This window comes from Oncorhynchus keta, chromosome 15 (genome assembly GCF_023373465.1).
Source record: "Oncorhynchus keta strain PuntledgeMale-10-30-2019 chromosome 15, Oket_V2, whole genome shotgun sequence".
In the NCBI taxonomy this organism is placed as follows: Eukaryota; Metazoa; Chordata; class Actinopteri; order Salmoniformes; family Salmonidae; genus Oncorhynchus; species Oncorhynchus keta.
The window spans coordinates 45,225,768-45,244,448 of NC_068435.1; the positions used below are offsets into that span (position 1 = coordinate 45,225,768).

Sequence of the window (18,681 nt, forward strand, 5' to 3'; positions counted from 1 at the left end):
AACTTGTTATAAGCATCTATGAACCTACATAATGTATTATAACAAGGGTTATAATGTTATGTCTCTATGGGTAAATAACAATACCTGTTGGCCTCTCCCCCTGCAGCAATACTTCCATGCGGGCGGTGTGGGCCTGAAGAAGACGTTCCTGGAGAAGAGTCCTGACCTGAAGTCTCTGCACTACGCCCTGTCCCTCTACACACAACACACTGACAAGCTCATCAGGAAGTTTGTCCTCTCCCAAAACACTCAGGGTACGACTGTCTGTCTGGATGGCTGGCTCTCTCTGGCTCTTCACTTCTCTCTCTCTCTCTCTCTCTCTCTCTCTCTCTCTCCTGCCTCTGTGAATGGTAACTCTGGTCGTGAGATTTGGTACAACGATACATGTGAGCTGGGATATCCTACTGAACTTTCTCCTCTCTCCCTGCTAGTCCATGGAGGGAAGGGGGTCAGGTATACCCTGAATGAAGACACATTACCAGAGAAGGGTAAGTGCCTTCTCACCTCTCCACCCTCCCCCTCTCCATACACATTCAATGTAAACAGCATGTTTCCGGAGAATTACAGTCTGGTGCAAACCAGCTGCAGGCTTTAACCCTGGCTCTAAACCTACTGTGGCTATGGGCCAGCCAGCCAAGCACTGCTGCACCCTTACACTAACCCGATTGAACCAATATCTGTCCAGCCCTTGTAGGTCACACAGACACGTACTTGTGCACGTGACGATAAAACTTGGAAGAAAGATTGTAATCAGGGAATGGATAATGGAGGAGAGGATTCCAGTGGTGGAACGATCCCAACGTCTAGACATAGCCAGACACACGCACACCGACACAGCATGCATTGTGTAGACAGATTTATCAGCCTGCCTTTGCTTTATTGTGCATTAAATTTGCTTGCTACCAACTGAAACACTTTGGGGTTTACAGAGTGTTCTGGTCAACAGAAGTGATCTCAACGCTGTGTGTCTTATGTCACGGTTAACACTTGACCTCTGGTAGGGTCGGGAGTGGAGGAGCCAATCGGAGAGGTGGTCATGCATGTGGAGATTTTCACCCACCCCAACACTGGAGAACACAAGATCACTGTGAGAGGTGAGAGATGGAGTGAGGGGGAAGGAGAAAGAGATGGAGGGGGTTATGGGGAAAGGGAGGGCATAAGGGAGGGGTAATAATGGGCTTTACATACATAATTGCACTAGACTTGAGCTTTTCTGAAATGCACTGCAAAAACCCACGACACTTTCTCTCTCCCAGTGGTGGCTGCCAATGACATTAAGTGGCAGACCCAGGGGATCTTCCGTCCCTTCGTGGAGGTCTACATCATCGGTCCCCACCTCAGTGACAAGAAGAGGAAACACGCCACCAAGTCCAAGAACAACAGCTGGTCGCCCAAGTTTAATGAGACCTTTCAGTAGTGAGTATATCAGGCCTATTTCTGGTTAGGGTGTGTGTGCTCACGTGTCAATGTCAATATGTGTGCACTATCCAACCCACCTCTTCTCTGTCTCCTCTCCAGTTCCCTGGGAAGTGAGTTGGGTCCTGAGGGTTATGAGCTGCAGCTGTGTGTGAAGGACTACTGCTTCGCCAGGGAGGACCGTACAGTGGGCATGGCCCTGATGCAGTTGAAGGACATGGCCTCTAGGGGCAGCGTGACGTGCTGGCTCCCCCTGGGGAAGAGGGTCCACATGGATGAGACGGGCCTGACAGTACTGAGGATCCTATCCCAACGCAACAACGATGAGGTGGCCAAAGAGTTCGTCAAGCTGAAGTCAGACCAGCGCCCTGCTGAAGAGGGACAGGGGAGCTGAGAGAGAACAGGTCAAGAGATACTGATGCAGACACACACAGTCACGGAACATACACAGGAGTACACATGTATTCATACACCGCACAAAAACGTGCACTGTACATACACACAAACAATACAGGCAAACACATACGTGAACCCACAGAACATATGCATATGTTATACAAAACATGGTCATAAACACACTAATGATCTCTATCACAATGATTTAGCACGTGTCCAAACGCTGGCCAACGGTTCCTTCGGCCATAGATAGATTTTGTACACTTATCAATCAGTTTATCAATTTCTGCTGCTCTCTTTCACTCTTGCATATTTACATCCAATTTTTCTAATACATTTAATGCAGAAATTGATTGTGAAAAAAATATCACCTGAGGAGTTATGGATGACTTTGCACTTTGACCTCTGCATGTTCAGGAGAGCAGCTCTAACCCCAACTCTTACTCCTCTGTCTGTCAATATACCAGTCTGTTGTTCTCTGTTTTTTTTTATGTTGTGCTGTCTTCCTGCTGTGTGATGTGTTCTGGGTAGAAGATGCCATAAGGCACAGATCTAGGATCAGCGTACAATCCCCTTGTCCTTACTTTGCCTGTTAGGGAGGGGGAAATTTAACTCTGATCTTACAGCGCCTTCGGAAAGTATTCAGACCCCTAGACTTTTTCCACATTTTGTTACATTACAGCCTTGTTCTAAAATGTATTAAATGTATTTTTTACTCATCAATCAACACACAATAAATACCCCATAATGATAATGCAAAAAAAATATTTTTTGGTTGTTGTTTTTTCTCATTTATAAAAAATATCACATTTAAGTAAGTATTCAGACCCTTTACTCAGTACTTTTTGTTGAAGCACCTTTGGCAGCGATTACAGCCTTGAGTCTTCTTGGGTATGACGCTACAAGCTTGGCACACCTGTATTTGGGGAGTTTGTCCCATTCTTCTCTGCAAATCTTCTCAAGCTCTGTCAGTCTGGATGGGGGGCGTTGCTGCACAGCTATTTTCAGGTCTTTCCAGAGATGTTCGAACGGGTTCAAGTCCGGGCTCTGGCTGGGCCACTTGGACGTTCAGAAACTTGTCCCGAAGCCACTCCTGCGTTGTCTTGGCTGTGTGCTTTCAAATCAAATTTGATTTGGAACATGCACCGAATACAACAGGTGTAGACCAGTGAAATGCTTAACCAACAATGCAGTTTTAAGAAAGATATGTGACAAGTAAAAATAGATAAGTAAAAAATACAATTAAAATAACAAAAATATTTAAAGAGCAGCAGTAAAATACAGCAGACAGGCTATATACAGGGGGTACTGGTATAGAGTCAATGTGCTGGGCCACAGGTTAGGTGCGGTAATATGTACATGTAGGTAGAGTAAAAGTTACTATGCATAGATAATAAACAGCTACAGTGGTCCTTCTGTAGCTCAGTTGGTAGAGCATGGCGCTTGTAACGCCAGGCTAGTGGGTTCGATCCCCGGGACCACCCATACGTAGAATGTATGCACACATGACTGTAAGTCGCTTTGGATAAAAGTGTCTGCTAAATGGCATATATTATTATTATTATATTAAACAGAGAGTAGCAGCAGCATAAGGGAGGGGTGAGGGGGAGGGACAATGCAAATAGTCTGGGTAGCCATTTGATTAGTTGTTCAGGAGTCTTATGGCTTGGGGGTAGAAGCTTTAAGAAGCCTTTTGGACCTAGACTTGGCGCTCCGGTACCACTTGCCATGCGGTAGCAGAGAGAACAGTCTGACTAGGTTGGCTGGTCTTTGACAATTATTAGGGCCTTCCTCTGACACCGCCTGGTATAGAGGTCCTGGATGGCAGGAAGCTTGGTCACAGTGATGTACTGGGCCGTACGCACTAATCTCTATAGCGGTCGGAGACTGAGCAGTTGCCATACCAGGCAGTGATGCAACCAGTCAGGCAGGACGCTCTCGATGGTTTAGCTGTGGAACTTTTTGAGGATCTGAGGACCCATGCCAAATCGTTTCAGTCCCCTGAGGAGGAATGGGCTTTGTCGTGCCCTCTTGAAGACTGTCTTGTTGTGTTTTGACCATAGGGTCATTGTCCTGTTGGAAGATGAACCTTTATATATGCCATTTAGCAGACCTAGTCTGAGGTCCTGAGCGCTCTGGAGCAGGTTTTCATCAAGGATCTCTCTGTACTTTGCTCCGCTCATCTTTGCCTCGATCCTGACACGTTTCCTAGACCCTACCGCTGAAAAACATCCCGACAGCATGATGCTGCTACCACCATGCTTCACCGTAGGGATGGTGCCAGGTTTCCTCCAGACGTGACACTTGGCATTCAGGCCAAAGAGTTCAATCTTGGTTTCATTAGAACAGAGAATCTTGTTCATGTACCTTGTCATGTACTGTTTACTGAGGAGTGGCCTCTTGTCTGTCCACTTTACCATAAAGGCCTGATTGGTGGAGTGCTGCAGATATGGTTGTCCTTCTGAAAGGTTCTCCCATCTCCACAGAGGAGCTCTAGGAAGAGTCTTGGTGGTTCCAAACATCTTCCATTTAAAAATGATGTCCTGCAATGCTGCAGAAATGTTTTTGGTTCCCTTCCCCAGATCTATGCCTCAACACAATCCAATCTACGGACAATTCCTTCGACCTCAGGGCTTGGTTTTTTCTGACATGCATTGTCAACCTTATATAGACAGGTGTGTGCCTTTCCATATCATGTCCAGTCAATTGAATTGACCATAGGTGGATTCCGTTCAAGTTGCAGAAACATCTGAAGGATGATCAATGGAAACGGGATACACCTGAGCTGAATTTCGAGTCTCATAGCAAAAGGTCTGAATACTTATGTAAATAAGGTATTTCTGTTTATTTGAATTTGCAAAAAAAAAAAACTTTATTATTATGGTGTATTGTATGTAGATTGCTGAGGATTTAAAAAATGTGGATCAGAAAACTAGTAAATATCTGGTGTGACCACAATTTGCCTCATGCAGTGTGACACATCCTTCACAGTCTGTTGATAGTGGCCTGTGGAATGCTGTCCCACTCCTCTTCAATAGCTGTGCAAAGTTGCTGGATATTGGGGTAACTGGAACACGCTGTCATACACGTCGATCCAGAGCATCGCAAACATGCAATGTGTGACATGTCTGAGTATGCAGGCCATGGAAAAACAGGGTCATTTTCAGCGTCTCGTCATGGTATCTCTGTGCATTTATATTGCCATCGATAAAATGCAATTGTTTTTGTTGTCCGTAGTTTATGCCTACCCATACCATAACCCCATGGGGCACTCTATTCTCAACATTGACATCAGCAAACCGCTTGCCCACACGACACCATACACGTGGTCTGCGGTTGTGAGGCCAGTTGGACGTTCTGAAAAAATTCTCTAAAATGATGTTGGAGGTGGCTTATGGTAGAGAATTTAACATTAAATTCTCTGGCAACAGACACATTCCTGCAGTGCCAATTGCACGCTCCCGCAACTTGAAATATCTGTGGCGTTTTGTGACAAAACTGCACATTTTAGTCACCTTTAATTGTCCCCAGCACAAGGTGCACCTGAGTAATGACCATGCCATTTAATTGGCTTCTTGATATGCCACACCTGTCAGGTGTATGGATTATCTTTGTAAAGGAGAAATGCTCAGTAAGAGGAATGTGAGAGAAATTATATTTTTGTGCATATGTAAAAATTTCAGTGATATTTTATTTCAGCTCATGGGACCAACACTTTTCATGTTGCATTTATATTTTTGTTCAGTGTATATCAAACTGGATGCAACTTCCCCCTTCTTGGTGTGATGTACTTCCTGCATGTTGAACACAATTCTCAGAACACTGTGATTAATTTGATATTACCACAGCAACAGCTGTACAGACCTCCTCTCCCCCCAATAGTGGCACTTGACACCTTATACCTGTGTGCACAGTGCAAATACCCACTATCCAAACTACTATACAATGTGAAACACAAAGTGAGATAAGAATGTTCCGATGTCTGATATGACTGTGTATTTTTTATGATTGTAATCAAATCAAGTTTTATTGGTTGCATACACATGTTTAGCAGATGTTTTTGCAGGTGTAGTGAAATTCTTGTAAGACATGCCAGACTTTCACATCCGTAGAGGGTGGCCTACCAGAGGTTTGGATCAGTTGTTGGGATGTTAGTCAGCTTGTTTGGAACACACCATATGGCCATAATGTACAGACACTGACATGGTGCAATAGACCCAAGCATGTACGGTTTGAAGATGGTCTGCTCTTTTTACATACTCACCTACTCTAGCAATGGCGCTCGTTTCACAACACTATAAAGGAGTAATAATAGCCAAGATGGTTGCGTCAACTTCTCACAAAAACACTCTTCTATGTTCCCCTGAAAGTGCACAAATACTGCAAAGGGCTACATGACCATCAGACACAGAAAGGACACTGCCTAGTCAGTCCATATATGTCTGCATTTGTGAAAATGTAAGAAATGTTTTCTATGCTATGGGCCAGACAATTACCAACCCATAGGCCACCCATAGCAACTGCATGGTCTCTCTGACTGCCTTCATGATAATCTGATTCTGTGTTTTAAGACCATATCTACAGTAGTTGTCTTTTTGGTCAATTTGTCCCTGCATTTTCCTGTCAAAAGTTGTCAGCGCATTTTGGAGTGTGTTTGTGCGTCTGTCCTATCCTACCTGACTTCTGGGCTAAGAGTTCATCTGTTTTAATGTGGTTGCAAGCAATATAATCCCAACATAATCACTGGAAACGTGTGGCACGCCCAGGAGTTCCAACTGCAATACCAAGATTCCAGCAGCGGGATGCCAAATCCCAATTTTTCATTGGATCACTGAATGGGGAATTCCCTGTTGTAATGGACTCATCTCAGTCCCCTCATAGGAAGTGTGTGTTTCTTGTAAGACTGGGAATACTTTAGGAATGCGGGAGAGCAGTCCGGCTTACATTAAGACCCATCTGCTGTTCAGGCAGCTCCTGGTCAGACTTCTCCACTGGATGACTTTGCGGGGATTGCGGTGAATGGGCCAACTCAAACGGACCAGCTAATGTTTTTCAAAGACCAATGTTGGCTAGCAGGAGTGTCAACCCCCAAGCCATTGTAGATGACAATGTAGTAGTTCAATAATACGACACAACCCCTCTATATATATCAACCACTCACTTACCATGTCACAGCTGATCTTACTATACAGAAAACACCCCATGTTACACAGACCCGTCTGTCCATTTTTGAACAGTTCTACATTTACAATGCAAAATGATGGGTGTTAGCACACAGCGCTTATATTGTGATGTTTCTGCTTATTGGAAATTAAAATCAACTCGAGCTTCTTCTAATATTTCCACTGCGAGAGGGCAACATGGCCTGTGTTATGTTGCACTGTGGAGGGAGAGCTAATCCATGAATGTTCTGTTTTCATCTTTTGCTTTTGACCTGTTGAACCAAATGCAAGGCTTCTGAATGTCATTTCACATCACAAGATTGAGATCCGAGTGTGCCACGGATAGTGAGAATGTATCACTTACTACAATAACCTATTGTCTTCTACTACACACACTGACGTATGCTCAAGCACAAAAGGGCACATCACATGTGAGATGAACACGCATGCCAACACATCTCCATGGAGACCAAGCGACGCCGACCCCCGTGAATAAAAACAAAACACCAGTGCATGAAAGGAAAATTAACTTCATCATGCCAGCACACATCTCTGATGTTACCAGACATCTTGTTTTTCTTATCTGAATACCTAATTAATAATGAATTGTGAACATTTATTTTTCAAAAGGCTTGAAGACAAAATATTTAACCAATATGAATGTATCCTGTACACAGAATTCGCATGAGAATTATTTTTTGAGGATGTTTCTCATTTTTTTATCATTATGATTGATTGTTCTTCGTCAAAAGATTAAGGTGGGTTGGAATTCAGCTTGGTTGTGAACTGCTTCCTATTAAAAAGGCATTTGTCAGAAACTGCCTATTCGCTATTCTGTTATACTCAATGACCACATGTAAAAAAGACACTGTCCATCCTAAACCTATCTACAAGCTGCCAACTGAACTGCAATGCCTCCTCTCTGAATGGGAGAGCTTTGTTAGGCTGTTGTATGCACACCCATCGTTCATAGCATCTAGCCAATGAGTATCTACTGCCACCATGTGGTGGAATGAAAACAATAAGGGACCTACTGCAAGGGATAGTTCACACACATTTAAAAAAAGTTACTTTTTACTTTGCTCTGAAAGCAGTCTATGGACATCCATGCTTCAGTTTTGTTAACCAAGCCAGTCAACCGATAAATGTATCATTTTCGAACCACACCAAATTAGCATTCCTATCCAGTCCTTGAAGGAGCGGTGTAGCTCACTAATCTCAGTTAACCCAAAACTCAAATCTTGCGTAATTTGTTCAGATATGTTTACGTAGGCTGTCCATAAGACTAGTGGCTCACTGATTTGGTTGAAAGTTTGGAATGCAAGGTAACCACACAGCCATGCAGTATTCCAACCATAAAAAGTGGAGAGAAAAAAACAGAATCACAATAGGGTCATTGTTTTACAGTAAAAAAAAATGAAACCAAAAACAAGATTTTATTAAAGAAGCATAAAAAATAAAACTCTTGATACATTTCTCAACCGTCAAGACAGCTCAAATTATATGCATATATTGTTCCGGCTCATGGTTAAAAGGTCCATAAACTTTCAAATAAAATATATTTCAATTTTAAAATTTCTTCAATAATTTTTTCTAATTTTGTTATAAATTGCCTACATGTTGTACACAGGAAATAAAATAAAAAAATATGGAAAATAAAATATTTTGAAGTAATAAAAAAGGGTCACATTATTGTCTGGGATATTTAGGTAAGCAAATAAATTGTAAAAATAAAGTGTAAAAAGTTATTTTCCTCTGAAAAATTATTTGCTAATGCCTGATGGCTTGAAGACATGCACATGGTTAACCTACAAATAATGTTACACGTTTTTAAAAACTACAACTTCCTTACTTAATTCTGGTAACTTTTTGAAAATGACATCCCATTGATTGTATTCAGGGTATATACACAAGTCAGGCCTGAAACCTTGTTTGCTAACATAACATTTTGGTTCTGCGTTAAAGGATTAAAGCAAAATAGGAAGGCGAAGTTCCAGGGGGAGCGGCTTTCCCGGATGGGCGTGGCTCCCCCTGGGTCCAACTTTGTCACAAAAAGGTCAGAGGTCACTCCTTAAGGACCCTCTATAAACCCTGTTTTCAAACCTTAATGGGGTGGGGGTCAGGGATTAAATTCAGCAAAAAATAATCTGCAGTCAATATGAGAATATTCTGTACCCTTTAACTGTTCATGCTGCTGTACATGACCTGGTGAAACAACCAGAGCAGAACCACCTGGCAAATTCAACTCTGGACATTTTAGTGACTGAGAAGTCATGGGCAGTTCTGGAAAAGGGCCTTTAAGATTGACCCTTTTAACACGAAAAAAAAGTGACACAACAGTCATAGTTTATCTGTTCCTTTAAAAGACATGGTCACATCCTTCCCTGCACCCAACTTGAGTCTGCAGGAGCAGAGAAAAACTACTAAAAACATTTAAAGTCAGACCCAGCAAGGACGGGTTGCCAGTTTAGACAGATCCCTCCCACGTTGAGGGGAGAGAGAGAGCGGGGTCAGGGTTGCCAGTTATACAGTTAACTCCTAAAAAAAAAGAGGGGGACAGGTGCTGCGGTAGAAAACGGTATCTATATCAGTAGTGAGTTGCACCAAAGCACCATTATAGTCTTCAGTGAAATATGACTCAGTCAGCCAGCTACTAGCTCCACATCTGTGGACATGAAGGGCCATTCAAGTAGGGAGCATTGCGGTGTAGTTAAATGTGGAGGGTCGATTATTAGATTAGACTACGACGTCAAGCCGCTGTCCCCTTCACTTGACGAGCTCATTTAGTCAGGCATCTCACAGACATAGAAGTTGTTTGTTAAAAAGTAGCCTGGCTTGACCCTCAAGCACAGAGACTATACTTGAGCTCTGTAGTAGCAATGTGAATTGCCTGTTCATTCTCTCTTTTTCAACGTAAAAATTCTGTTTCATTGTCACACACCAGATAGGTGCAATGAAATGCGTTGTTTTACAGGGTCAGCCATAGTAGTATGTTGTCCATGGAGCACATGAGGATTAAGTGCCGTGCACAGAGATTTTTTTTCACCTTGTTGGCTCGGGTATTCGAACCAGCAACCTTACGGTTACTGGCCCAACGCTCTCACTGCTAGGCTATCTGCTGTCCTGCATCCTTTCCTTCTCCCTCCCTGAAGGTAGTCACTCATCTGAAGTGACATTGAGAAAAATCCAGTAGAGAAACTGCTTTGACCTGTCCACACATGGTAGATCAGTGGATAGTACCTGAAGGTGTGAGGGTAGAAAGGGATGCTGCATTTGAAAAGTATTGGAACAGAGCCTTCTGTTAATTCGTTCACAGGCGATGGACATGACTGAAAAGGGCTGGTGCTGACAGGGTTGACCAGTGAGAAAAGAACAAGCAACACATTCTGCAGCTGTTGGGGTTTGAACACAGAGTGTCTGGAAGCCCTGGATGAACTAGCTACTAGCTGCCATATTGGATAAGTTGATTATTCTCGCTGTTGTCACTGATAACAAGGTTAACATCTGAAAATGTAGTGTGTATATGTGTGTGCGCGCAAGGAAGCCCTTTTTCTTCTCCCATTCATTGTTTTGATTTTGTTTGCCATGGCTTGTCTGACTCGAGGAGTAGATCCGCATGTACGTTCAGAGGGCTGCATATAACAACCATGTACCGTCACACCAAAACCAACCATGTCATACTTAAAAACACAGTAAGAGAGGCAGTTGATGTGAAAATACAAACACAAAAATAGAAACACAAAATAGATCTCCTAGGGTGACAATGTCTCTTGGGAGGGGTGTTTGAGGTGGTGGGGGGGGGGTCTAATAACATTACAATGTGTCGCTCAGGGCACAGACAGCTAATTCGGATGCCCCTAATACTGGGGGTGTGCCACCTCCCCTTAACCAAGACCCCTATTGGACGAGACATTCCTGTGTGTGTGTGACATCAAGACCCATCTTATCCTACTCGACGTCAATGCAGTTCAGAGAGTAGGGAGTCAGGGGCAACATGGGCCACATACTTTACAGTCAAAAGCCAAAGACCCGTTAAAAAAAATACAGTTTGCTTTGGCGAGCTAATGTAACAGAGGATCTGAGTGGACTGGGTTATGGATGGCTTGGTGTCTACACTGAGCTCCACAGGGGGAAATGAGAGTGGAAGAATGGGGCCAAAAACAAAACTGGAACTATTGAAGGAGAGCGATTGGGTGGAGAGGGAGAGAGCGAGAGAGGGGTTGAGAGAAAAAAGAACCAAGGGGGGCTGAGTAACTGACCTCTGGCGTTAGTTCTGATATTCCTTAAATAACTTAATACCATTGTATTATTCCTATACTAGTCATTAAAACCACAACATTGGATATCAGTTTTTGAACAGTATAAATACCTTAAGCGTTTCAGTCTTCATAAGATCTAGGAGGGCCTTCTGGCTTGTTTTTGTCTGATAGGTGTCTCTGTGCCTGTTTTAAAGTCAGTTCCAGGCTCATAAAGCATTTCCTTTATGTCACTATACTAGCTAACAAGAGAGACCTAGTCAGTTGTATTGAAATGCGTCTTCCACATTTAACCCAACCCCTCTGAATCAGAGAGAGGAGAGATGGCGAGAGAGAGCTGAAAATAAAGAACAGGAGAGAACTCAGAAGACCAAAAAAAAACAGCGTTTTGCATCCTGTCAAAGAACATCGAAAAGGAAACTGAGTAGAAAAGTGCAGGCCTAGACAGCTCCGTCGAAAAATATCTGCTATTAAGTACAAAAGTGTCAAAGGAAAAGGCTTGTGAGAGAAGCAGGCAGAGATATCTGAAGAAGAAAAAGAAGCGAGAGGATGAAACTATACAGACAGCCTGGCAACCTAGAGGCTGAGCTAATTCAGGCCTGAAGGCTGGTCCAGGTCAGAACAAAATCCAGAAGAAAGATAAGACACTGGTTTCCTTCCACACAAGTCCACCGTGAAACCTCTTGATCCCACCATACTGTTTCTGCAGTCCGCAGAACCAATCAAAATCAGTCAAGTCTGGAAATATTTTCATTATTATTATTATTATTATTATTGTTATAGTTATCATTAAATCAACATCCGTATAGTGTCATTTCTAATATTGTAATCATTGTGGTCCATCATATGTGCGGAGAAGGTCATTGCTGTCCGTCCCACCACAGTTGATGGTCCACTGCAGTTTTCTCGGATAGTAAGACCGTAAAGTTCCGTTTTTTTTTAAAAGATGACACCCCTACCCCTCTCGCCCCCTCCTCAGTCCCCATACCATCCCTTGTCTTCGGGTGGGTGAGGGGGGACTATTAGGAAAAGATACGGATGCACTGTGTGGCAGTGGTATGGCAGACAGGGCACTCGGGCTCAGCGGACTGGCAGATCTGTCCGGCGCAGTCCATGCAGAACAGATTGTGGCCGCATGGCACCAGAGCCGCTGTCACCTCGCTCTCAAAGCACACAAAGCAGTCCCTGCTCACACCCCCTGGCCCCATGCCAACCAGACCTCCAGAACCAGCGCCTGCCGCGGCCTTCAGCCGGCCCAGCATGCCAGAGCCCAGGCCAATGCCGCTGCCCTCTGAATCGGTGGGAGAGCCTCCGGGCAGGGAGGAGGCTGAGCAGGAGGAGTAACCGGTGGATGACCCTCCGGAGCTGGAGCTAGATGCTCCAGAGAAGGACCCTGCACCGGCACCCCCCGACTGCAGCCAGGAGAGGGTGCTGAGTGGGTCGCTTTGGGCACGACGGGCCAGTGGATGATCCAGGGGTCCCACCACTGCGTCAGGGGGCAGGGTGGGGGACAGGCGGGGGGTGATGGCACCGCCGCTCAGGCCGCTGCTGTTTCTGCGGAGAGGCTGCTTCTGAGAGGTACCTGGGATCTTCCCTCCTCCTCCGTTGACAAAAGGGGCCCATATGTTGGAGGCGCTGAACTCAAAGCCCAGCTCCTCAGAGGGGAGGCCTGGGGTGGAGTCACCCCCAAAGGTGAACCCCCCTCCTCCGCCAGCATTGCTGGAGCTAGTGCTGAATGGGCTGGTGGGGCTACCTCCCTCGTTGGCCCTCCTGGGGGCGCTGTAGCTCTCAGAGCCCATCCCTCCGTTGTGTTGGTGGTAGGAGGCCGAGGAGGACAGCTTCCTCCCAGACGATTGGTGCATGGCCATGGGGAGCGGGGGTGGTGGAGGAGGCGGCGGGGGTGGAGGGGCAGGGTGGGCGTTGTTGGCCCGAGCCCAGAGAGCAGCGCCCAGCCCCCCAGCCAGCGAGCCCAGGCCCTCTAGGCTGACATCAGTCCCGTTAGTGTGGAAGTCGTTGTCTCCCTGGAGGTCCACAAAGGCCCCGGTCCGCAGGGTGATGTGCGTCTCAATCTCCTCCCGGGCTCGGTCCACATTCTCAGGCATGCCAGTCACCTCAAACACGGGGTCCTTCTCCCTGCTGGGCGTCACGATGTAGGTGTGCGTCTGCTGCTGGATGCGCTTGATGGTCGCCCCCTTGGGCCCCACCACTAACCCCACCACACGATACGGTACCCGCACCTGCACCAGGGAAGGAAATACTTAACAGTGAGAGTTTTCCAGACCACCTGACCTGGCCATGAAAAACTGTCAGAGGAATTACATAACTATAAAAACTGGTGATGAACCATGCCATTTACTGGTCAGAGCAGTAAAGCAATTAGCAAGAACTGGCATTTAAATGGAATTGAACGGTCGTGCAGTAAGTGTATGAAAGTAGACGTTAGACATTATCATGACCTCTACTTTATCTATCCAAAGAAGGGACATTTTAGCCAACAGATATTTGTATATCTACACAGGTGCTTGTGATGCTGACTACTGGCCAAGGCTCCCTTGTCGTAAAATAAAGATGACCATCTCAACGGAACTGGTTGAATAAATGATAAAACAAAAAAAAACATTTTAAGCTGCTGTATCTCCTATTGTGATTGTCATACCTGTATAGTGGTCTGTCCAGGCAGGTGGGGGGGTCCAGGGAGAACTCCCCCTGTCCCGGGTGCTCCTGTGCCCGTGGCCCCAGCCTTGCAGCGGGATGCCCGAATCATGGAGAAGTGCTCGGCCGCAGAGACGATCTCCCGCTTGGCCATCTCCACGTCCTCCCTGCGCCCTGTAACTATGAACACAGGCTCCTCGCCTCTCACCGGGGTCTTTATGTAGGTGTTGGTCTTCGCACGCAGTGCCTTGATCTTACAGCCTGGGACAGAGAAGGGTGGAAGATTGCATATACACTTTTTTTTGTTGCCAGTTTTGTTTGGGGGAGTTTTTATTGGTCACATACACGTTTAGCAGATGTTATTGCAGGTGTAGTGAAATATGTGTGTTTCTATCTCCAACAGTAATATCAAACAGACAAATTTAAACTAAAGGAATGGAATTAAGAATATATAAATATCTGGACGAGCAATGTCGGAGCGGCATAGACTACAGTAGAAAAGAATACAGTATATACACCAGATGAGTAATGAAAAATATGTCAACAGTCTATATAGGGCAGCGGCCTCTAAGGTATTCATTATTCTCATAATGGGAATTTAAGTGGAAAGTATTGGTTGTGCATAAACTATGTGAAAATGAATTATATAATTTAAACAGTATATACAGTGACTAACTTTAAGCGGCATGCAACTTCCATATTTGAATTTATGTATATACCCATTGAATCCTGATGAATAGAACTTATAAATGCCCCATGAGCTTAGTTAAACTGTCACACTCAAGGAGAACCCAAAATATACGCTTATTTTACTCCAATGTTTAAACAAATTACATGAAAACAAACATAGTTGAAAGTAAAATGTTGATATCATGGATGGCCTGTCCTTGCATCTATAGCCCTTGTCTATGAATTGGAGAGTGGATACATTTCTCCAACCCCTACTGAAGTTGTTACCAAAACAGGGACAGAACAGCTTTGTTATTGTTACAACCCCTGCTTGCTGCTTTAATTTATTGAAAGACGAGGAATTTGTTGGGGAGACCAAACAATATACAAAACGGGCAAAAAAATTCTGGCCACACTGCATTCACTGGTTAACAAACAGATTAAATATATATTTCCAGAATATAAAGCCTATAGCTTGTTAGCCAAGTAGTATTAATGATGTTAACTCAAGAACCGCTGCACTGTTCCTTTAAATATGGACGGTTTACTCTCACCCACCAATGGGGTGCTGAGTGTGTGATGTCATTCTGGGAGGCAGAAAGCATGGCATTTTCAAACAAAGAGAACAATGCAATAACGTTGCCACAACTGCGCCAAGCATAGACACTGTGTGTATCCAAACTAGTAGTGAATATTGAGCTAAGTGTGCGGAGATAAAAATATGAGTGGATTTTGAAACCAGTCGAGAGCGGTCGACGGGGCTGGATGCGGGGCGAAAACACCGCCCAATCCCGTGTTCTGTGCATCGGACCTCCCAAAAGACTCGCATTGGGGTTGAACAAAACTATATACAAATGACTAAAAATCTACTTTTAACGTTGACCTCAATGTAAACGCCAGGCCTTTTGTTTAAATGTGTGACTTGAGGCCTACATATAGCTAAATCAATATTATTCGACAGGTTTCTTTTGTTTGGTGCCTGCCGGCTGCTAGACATGTCCGGACTCCTGACAATCTGCTGCTTTGTCTGACCCACCCCTCCCCCTACTCGTATCCCATACACACAACATCTTTAGTTGTCTCAACACTTGTCAGGACATGCAGATTAGGCTAGTAAGTCATTCTTGATCTACATGTATTATGAAGCGCATAAACAACAACAACCACTGTACACATCAAGGCCAAGTCTCAAATTGATCAGCGCCGGCTGGTGTTATTATGAGATATCTCACCATCCAAACAAAGGAAGGCAGTCCTATGCATTCATGTGATTATAAGAGAGGTAGTTGGTAATGGCTAGACTCGGAACATCTATAACTAGAATACCTTATGAATTAGCTACCTACGGCCTAACCACATTGATAAGCAAAAGTGGAAAACATACAGAATTCTTACCCTGTCTTCCCACTATTTCAGCAACGTGTTCTGAGCTGGGCACAGGTACGCATTCGGTCATGTTGACACTCCTCTTGCGATTGCAGAGAACTGAGCTTTGTTCACCGAGCATGGGGTGAGAGTGCGGGCCAGTCATGTGGTACCCGCCCGATCCATAGTACTCTGGAGACGGGGAGCAGGATGTCGGAGAGTCCCGGGAACCCCCTTGGTGCTCCAGCATCTGCAGGTCGACATAACCGCCGTTGGAATTCCCGGAGCACGGTCCCTGGTTCCTGTCGAGTGTGTCAACGAGCCCCCCACCACCGCCCCCACAGTCCACCTTCTCCAGGGCCATAAATGACAGCTGGTCCAGGGCGAAGCGGAGCGCATCCTGATGGTTCTCGTCCCGGGACTCCTGGTCAGTCTCTCGCGGCAGGCTGACCCCGTTGTGCTGGCTGCTCACTACCATGTCGTGGTCCATAATCTCGGGGTGGAATAAGGGGCTAGGCATAGTCCAAGAGGATGAACATCAGATCTTGGGGCGTCTGTGTGCAAAGCGCTCTTTTCTAGGAAATTGACACAACAAAGGGCGTTTCAGCACAAAACGTGTTGCGCCAAGATACGTTTTTAGAAAACACACAAATTAAAGGCACTAAAAGTTATTAAACATATCTTATGTCATAGTTCGCTAGTTTCATAAATAGGTTAGTGTGTTGCTCCACTTGGGCGACGTCTCCTTCAACCCTTCTCCTATCCTGCTTTGTCTGTTTGTTGTTGCATTCTGTCTCTCTGTGTGGCGAAAATAAAGCTTGGTTCTTGTTGAAATATGCATCATACAATATTCACTAACACTGACCAACACTAGAGCATTTTCTTTTGTCTATTCTGACCGTCTCATCCCGAAATGGGAGCATCACATTTGGAAAACCTGTAATCTGCTAGCAAACTAGCTCCACGGTTGAGTCTGTCACGTTGTCGTACCCTTTGTTTGGGAGTACCACAGCTAGCTGGCTCGCCGAGCAAAAATACTTAAATTAAAATAATACGTCTAATCCAAATACGTGTATTTTATATTTGAATAAAATATCAAAGTTACTTTACCTTTTGGCTACCTCCCAATTGTATGGAGTTCCTCTCGTTTGATTCTTGAAGGAATGATGAGTGGCTACCAATGCTCTAATGCTAGCTAGTAGCTAGCTCGCTAAATTGGGGGCGTTGGACAAAATGTTTAAAACGAAAGAGAAGGGACAGGCTGTTGAAACAATTCTATTCCAGACGAATGTCGAGGTCATTTAGCGGCCCGTCGATCTTTGCATCGATTTGTCTATCATTTTACTCCCATGCCTCCTAACAATTGTATCTGGATATTTATCCCGGCTGTTCCCTGGTCCGCCGCCTTTGTCTCGCCAGGCGCACGCCGCTCTGCCTGTCTCGCACATAGAACTGACGTCAGTCGCGACACAACAATGGGTTCAAAGGCCACGCAACACAGAAGCGCTTCACCGCAAGCGTGCTAGCCTCACAGTCACGATCGATATTATTGTTACTGTGGTAAATGTTTATAAATCGGAAATTGATCAAGCAAATTAGTAATTTGATGGTTCCATGTCAAATCTTTTGAAAAGTGGTGGGAAATTGGCAGTTTTGGATGCTATGGTGGTGTGGTATCACACGGTTGGTTGGATTATTGGGAGAATGGGGACATTCTAAATGACCTATCAAAACCTAGAACTCAAAAAAAAAAATCAAGGCTAGCAAACAGTTAAATATCACCAACTATGCTTAAAGGTCTAGAACAGAACAATGTCCATGTTACTTATTGTGTGGGTGCCTGTCATCCCTCTTGTCATTGACCAAATGGGACAGTAACTGAATAATAGATGCCAGACATGTAATCTAGAATAAGAAATTATGATCTATTATTGATTGCTATCCATTTCTGATTCTCACATTGACCTAGAGCAGGGATGGGCAACTTTGATAGGGGTGGAGCTACGAAAAATCTTAGCTCACCATGAGGGACCACAGCCTACCCACTTCCATGCCCACACATGCAGTCAGAGCCGGCCCTAGCCGTTTGGGGGCCTGTCATGCCAAATAATGTCCCCCAGCCAAAAAGTGTCTCAATGGGTTTCAATATACTATTAGCGTCCATGGTAATGTCACCGGTGTGATGACCTAATGATTCAAATTTTGGAGATCATTACAATTACATTATTTTCATCCCTGCTATTCAAACAAGGCTGATTTCCACGTTCCAAGTTTTATTTAGCTCATAAAATGAAAACCTTACTTCAAACCATTTTTGGGTACCTTGTTAACATTAAAACATGAATAGCACAAAAAAAACTGTAATCTGCATGACACATTAATGTTACTTACCCTACAGATCAAAGTCAACTGATTTCCCCTCCATTCATATGCAAGTCAGTTTGATTCAGACAGTGGCTTGTCTGGCTGTCATGTTTATATTTTAATCTGCCCTTCCCTTATCTACACTGAAATAATATAATTTCAGTAATCCTCTATTATGATTAACTTTTTTCTATCTCACATAGCTCATTAGTACACCCTTGTGGTTGAATATATATAATTATCTTTTTTTTCTTTTTCTTTTTTTTCACCTTTATTTAACCAGGTAGGCTAGTTGAGAACAAGTTCTCATTTGCAACTGCGACCTGGCCAAGATAAAGCGTAGCAATTCGACACATACAACAACACAGAGTTACACATGGAATAAACAAAACATACAGTCA

General features: G+C 44.4%; 2 protein-coding genes across 2 annotated transcripts in view; one reads left to right on the top strand and one right to left on the bottom strand.

The window, feature by feature from the left end:
- LOC118395053 (protein unc-13 homolog A-like) overlaps window positions 1-3,389 on the top strand; it is a 90,294-nt gene extending 86,905 nt beyond the window's left edge. Inside the window, exons 36-40 of the mRNA XM_052464278.1 lie at window positions 107-254; window positions 432-488; window positions 1,002-1,094; window positions 1,257-1,416; window positions 1,519-3,389. Coding sequence (XP_052320238.1) covers window positions 107-254; window positions 432-488; window positions 1,002-1,094; window positions 1,257-1,416; window positions 1,519-1,810 — 750 coding nt within the window. The 3' untranslated portion in view covers window positions 1,811-3,389. The remainder of the gene's footprint in view (window positions 1-106; window positions 255-431; window positions 489-1,001; window positions 1,095-1,256; window positions 1,417-1,518) is intronic.
- A 5,002-nt stretch (window positions 3,390-8,391) lies between these two features.
- On the bottom strand, window positions 8,392-17,433 carry LOC118395054 (RNA-binding protein MEX3B-like). Its single transcript, XM_035788835.2, has 4 exons — window positions 17,027-17,433; window positions 15,947-16,491; window positions 13,887-14,143; window positions 8,392-13,467 (listed from the first exon to the last, which is right to left on the bottom strand). Exons 2-4 carry the CDS (start codon window positions 16,434-16,436, stop codon window positions 12,253-12,255), a joined length of 1,962 nt encoding a protein of 653 aa, XP_035644728.1. The 5' UTR covers window positions 16,437-16,491; window positions 17,027-17,433; the 3' UTR covers window positions 8,392-12,252.
- Window positions 17,434-18,681: the final 1,248 nt, after the last annotated feature.

Bases quoted from the DNA above. Each gene is read 5' to 3' on its own strand.
- LOC118395054 (XM_035788835.2), bottom strand. From the start codon at position 16,436: ATGCCTAGCCCCTTATTCCACCCCGAGATTATGGACCACGACATGGTA. The intron at 14,144-15,946 runs GTAAGAATTCTG...TCTCTGTCCCAG, and splicing joins TGAAATAGTGGGAAGACAGG to GCTGTAAGATCAAGGCACTG. The intron at 13,468-13,886 runs GTATGACAATCA...TCCCTGGTGCAG, and splicing joins CTGGACAGACCACTATACAG to GTGCGGGTACCGTATCGTGT.